At 50.2% G+C, this 5,212-nt stretch overlaps 1 protein-coding gene across 1 annotated transcript in view; it reads left to right on the top strand.

Annotated features, from left to right (window-relative positions):
• LOC139581844 (zinc finger matrin-type protein 4-like) overlaps positions 1–1,681 on the top strand; it is a 104,146-nt gene extending 102,465 nt beyond the window's left edge. Inside the window, exons 6-7 of the mRNA XM_071412072.1 lie at positions 1,093–1,219; positions 1,360–1,681. Coding sequence (XP_071268173.1) covers positions 1,093–1,219; positions 1,360–1,681 — 449 coding nt within the window. The remainder of the gene's footprint in view (positions 1–1,092; positions 1,220–1,359) is intronic.
• Positions 1,682–5,212: the final 3,531 nt, after the last annotated feature.

Raw genomic sequence — 5,212 nt, 5'->3', positions numbered from 1 at the left:
TTCTTTCCAGGCCCAAACTCTCAACTAGAGCAGACCGCTCCAAACGCTAACACACAAGTCTATGGGGACACAAAGGTCAAACACACCTTTTTCAAAGAGGGATCTATTATACTTCTACACATCACAGGAACTCCACGTATGGCTCATCTTGACCCCTAAGACTTCTAGTCTTACCTAAAATTGACCTGGTACCTCTCGGACACCCACAACCTAAACAGCACCCCAAAAGCAAAGTGTCTACTTCTCCCATACTATTCCCCATAGGAATCAACGATGGAGGCCTCCCCATCACTTAACAGACTCACAGACGCCGTATCCAAATTAAACAGCGATCTTATTGGACGAACCACTGCCATACCCCTCACATGGACACTGCATGCACACCTCATGCACCAATAGGATTGGAGCTACCTGACAAAACCACGCCCCAGCCATTTTCCTATAAAAAGAGGAGCATCCCTCAGTCTCAGTACCACTTGGCTCAAACACCTCTTTGAAGACACTTCACCTGACTTGATGGAAGCTGGACCTCTACTAGTACACCTCATCCTGAAGGACCACCCCTGCTGAACGACTAGACCCCAGCTCCAGGCTACACCCCAAAGACCCCTCACCTTGACCAAGACTCCAACTGGTACCCTACACTCCATACGAAGATTTCATCTCCACTGAATGGTAAAGCCCTTAGCTGCATGCTACACCCAGGATTCGAACTACTTTTGAAAGCCGCCTTTAAATTATTGCGATTTCTCCCCTAAAATCTAGGTACTCCTACATCACCGGCGACGGACCTTCATATACCTTCTAGACCGTCGACCCTCCACCACACATACACCCACACACACACACCCTAATTTTTCAGGTCCATAATACGGCTTTTTACCGCATTGAGACCTAGTGCACCTTTCTTTTTGCACCTTTTTCTCCTCCCTGCCACCTGATGAAGCCGAGTAAGGCAGAAACGCGTCGTGGCTGGGCTACCCCTAGACCCGTTGTGCAGCTGTAAGGAAGGCAGGTTCCACACGGACTTCAGGGGTACCTCCTTTTGGCTACTTATTTTCATTTGTACTTTTCTCTTACCCTTATTTTTAGTTTTACACAGATACACACTACACACACTACACATGGAAGATCTACGAGACAACGTCGACTCCGGGCACTCTGATGGCTACTCAGAACCCCTACTCTACCACAAGACTGACCCTACTACCCCTACGGGGTACAGTTACCAACACAGACCCTCTGAACCATTTAAAAAGAGACGCACAGAAGAGTTGGCCGAAATAAGTTCCGACCGGCAGCCTGGTCTCATTATGGAAACGTCACATAATGAACTTTTTTTCTCGGGCCTCTACACAGCGGGAGAAACATCCCACACCAATGGGCTTTCTCTCCCACCAGGCAGTCCCTCTCCACGGCCTCCACAGGACCCAGCTACCGGATGACTACACCCCTACACCATCACACCGGGGACGAAAAGACACACCTCCTGATGACATCTCCAGCGGGCAACCACACTCCACAGCCCACCTCACACCACCCTACTCCAGGACCTCAAAGACACCTAGAGGACCTACCTCAGATCCTATACACAGACCTCCTCTTCTTCCCCTCCCTACAGAACACCACCACCACACAGCATCCCCAAGGCGACCTAGGAGGAATACAGACATCCTGCTAAACAATCCCTCACACAGGGATAAACCAACTGTATACCGACCCACCTCTTACGGGACCAGATACGGCGGGAGGAAACCCAACAGCTACACCCACTCCTGGCACCCCTCCAACCCATCAAATCCACCAGACACCCCCAAACACTATGTACGCAGAGTTGGACAGCACACACCGAAGCCAACCATTCGGGACATACGCCTAAAAACCAATCTCCAGACACTCTACGATTCGGACCCAACGAACAGATCGGGATGAGCAGCGCACCCAGCCTAGACCGATGCCTTCACCCACCCAGCACCATAGGACGGACGCCTCTATACTCGGCACCACCCCAATGAGTACTGAGAGCCTAGTTGAACAGCGGACCTCTACTACCACCATTCAGAACCACTCGGACAACCTGGTCTCACCAACCACTTACCAATCGGTGGCACGTCACATCAGCGGGGAACCACAGACCCCCGCCAGCTTCAACGCTACAGCACGTACACTCTCCAAACTCATCAGAGCGAGACACCACCTGGAGACCATCAGCTATTACCTCTCCGGTAATGACCTACCTCCTGGCTACCTGCACAAGGCCAGAACACTCACGGCAGCCTTCACACCATCGGGAGCATCCGATACCACACTGGCGGCACTCTCCACGGTATCCTCACTCTGGATAGAAACCAGCCACCAGATCCTACAACAGCACTACAGGGAGGAGGTATCCAATAGATACGCCACACTCTGCAACACACCATCATGCTCTGACTGGCAGGAAGCCTGGTACCTAGGCATCCTATGGGCCAAAAAACTCCTCAGCGAACCACTCCTGGACCGCCTCCTACAGGACATTAGGGACCCACTCCCCACCTTCCAGATACCAACCACCTATCCACCAGCACTCTTAGGACTACCACTCTCACCACTACACTCTTCCAAGCCACCATCCCCGCAGCACCTGTTGGAGATTAAACATCATCTAGGACTAGGTACTCATGGATGCAGCCTCTCAGGTGGACAAACTCAACTTCCTCGTAACCACCCTACACCGAGATTACCTTCGGATCACTTCCGATCTACGAACCCTTCCACCCCCACAGACAGAGACTCCTCCTCTTCAAACGACACCGACCCAATTGAGAGCTCCACGGATCCCAGGGAAAAGACTCCACAAATCCTGTGACCCTACACCATCACAGACGAAGCTACAGCAACACCACCCACCCACGGCAGGGTTAACTACTACCCCCCAATCCTCTACTAGCAGGACCTACGCCTCGGAATCTACAGAGACATCAACAACACCCTCAGATCCCCTAGGGACACCATCGGAGCTAATACCTCTCCACGGGGCTAATAACAGCTACTACAGGAGGAACCTACCAAAAGAAAACCAAAGCAAGGGGAGAATCGTACCACTTAGACCCCTCCTCATCTTGGGGGACTTTAAATATCTCTAAGCCACCCCTCATCTACTCAGACACCCAGCTACCGAGTGGCTACTCGCATCCTAAAAGACTCATATATAAACAATTACTCCCTTTTCACATACCCATCCTGGCCTTCAAAAGGAACAAGAACCTCTAGGATTTATTGGTCAGCAGCTTCCTCTAAAGACCACCACAAAGTACCAAAGAATCCCACCGGGACCCATGGACCAAGGATGGACCTCCTAAACCCCTCGAGGACCCACACCACCACCACGGGCTGAACCACCACTGAAGCTTTCAGTACAACAGAGGAACGCCTGGACATACACTACACCTGCACCTTACACACCCCACATCCCATACAAAAGATAGGGGGTCATTAAGACCACAAAAATAGACCTCCAATAAGCACTATAGAGTTACCATGACCATGGACTCTCAATAAAAGCACTATAGAGTTACCATGACCATGGACTCTCAATAATAGTTTCCTTCAGGCACTTTACTAGCACTATAGAGTTACCATGACCATGGACTCTCAATAATAATTTCCTTTAGTCTAAATATTCCTTTTCTTTTCTTGAACTCGGGGCTACCATGACCATGGGCCTTGATGAAAAGAAACAATAAAATAGAACTAAATCAAAACCAAAAAAAACCTTACCAACCCACCATCCTTCCAAAATATCTCTCGTCTACACCCACCAGCACCCCCAACGGACGAGAACCTTTTTTCTCCAACAACTCTTGGGACCCCGACCTTGGCGACTCCCCCGCAGCGAGTATACCTTAAGCAAACTAGGCCCTTCCATACACCAAGCAAGAAGACTGGATGAAATGGATTGACTGTACTCCTCCGGGACCTCTCGGGGTCTTGTTGGCAGACGAATCGGCTGAACCCCCCCAGCTCCATACAAACAGGGGACTCACGTACCGCGCTGGACGACTATCTACCCCAGTTTAGAACTGGATTGGCAGTATGTTCAGTAGCGCGTGGCTCTGCCTAGCGAGTTGGGGTACCTTAGCTTTAGAAAGTGGGGCTTTGGGGTTGGGCGCTGCGGCTGGAGGATCGCCTTGGCCGTGTAACCCCTGGGGTGCCCAGATTATGTCTGGCGGAGAATTGGATCCCACTCATTTTCACTGGGGGACCCCTTACCCCGCCGCACTAAGCCTGGACAACCGATCCACACTTTTTTACCTTGACTACGATCAAATTCACTGTCTAGGGAGGATATACCTCTGGAAATGCTACGATCCTGGAAGGGAGTTATTCCACTGGTCACTATCACCCGAACCATTGAATTACCTAGGACTGAAATGGTAGGGATGGAACACGGCTATCAACTGTAACTCCTGGCAGACGAGGCTAGAGGTTGTTTGCCTGATCCAAAAAACCCCCGATAGACTTTTCGAAACGTAGGACGGAACTCCTAAGGTGGATGTATGATAGCCGTGAGGAGGGCTTGCCCTCTGGGTTCTTATCTGCCCAAACCTACGGGAGTTCAATGACTTACCACTCGACAGGGACACATGGCAACCAACTGAGGTCCGGACCTGCACAAGGTACGCAACTCGACGGTTTTGCCTGATCCTACACTGAGTATACCCATACGGACCAGCTGGATTGGACTATACATGGGTTAATTCAGAGTTAGGATCCTGGAAGGGAATAACCCCTGAATTACACACATGATTGAAAACATCCAGGACCCAAACTGACGAACACGGAAGTAAATACATAGACAACATGGAGCTAAGAGAGAAGGTTCCGAGGGGGAGTAAACTCCTAGGTTGCACTATGCTTTCCACATCCGTTGACATAGCGGACCTAGACACCTTGACCACACCACTCGATATGGACACATGGCAACCAACCGAGGACCAAACCTGAATAAGGGGCGCAACTCAAGGGATTTTGCCTGATCCTACATTGAGTTGACAGACCTACCTAAACCTAAACTTAACCATTCTAAAATCTATACCTGACCCTAACCCTAACCTTAACCATTCTAAAAAACCATACCTAACCTTAACCCTAACCCTAACCCTAACCATTCTAAAATCTATACCTGACCCTAACCCTAACCCTAACCTTAACCATTCTAAAAAACCATACC

This window comes from Salvelinus alpinus, chromosome 7, assembly GCF_045679555.1.
Source record: "Salvelinus alpinus chromosome 7, SLU_Salpinus.1, whole genome shotgun sequence".
NCBI classification, from domain to species: Eukaryota; Metazoa; Chordata; class Actinopteri; order Salmoniformes; family Salmonidae; genus Salvelinus; species Salvelinus alpinus.
The sequence above is the reverse complement of the archived record's forward strand: the minus strand, read 5'-3'. Positions and strand labels throughout refer to the sequence as shown.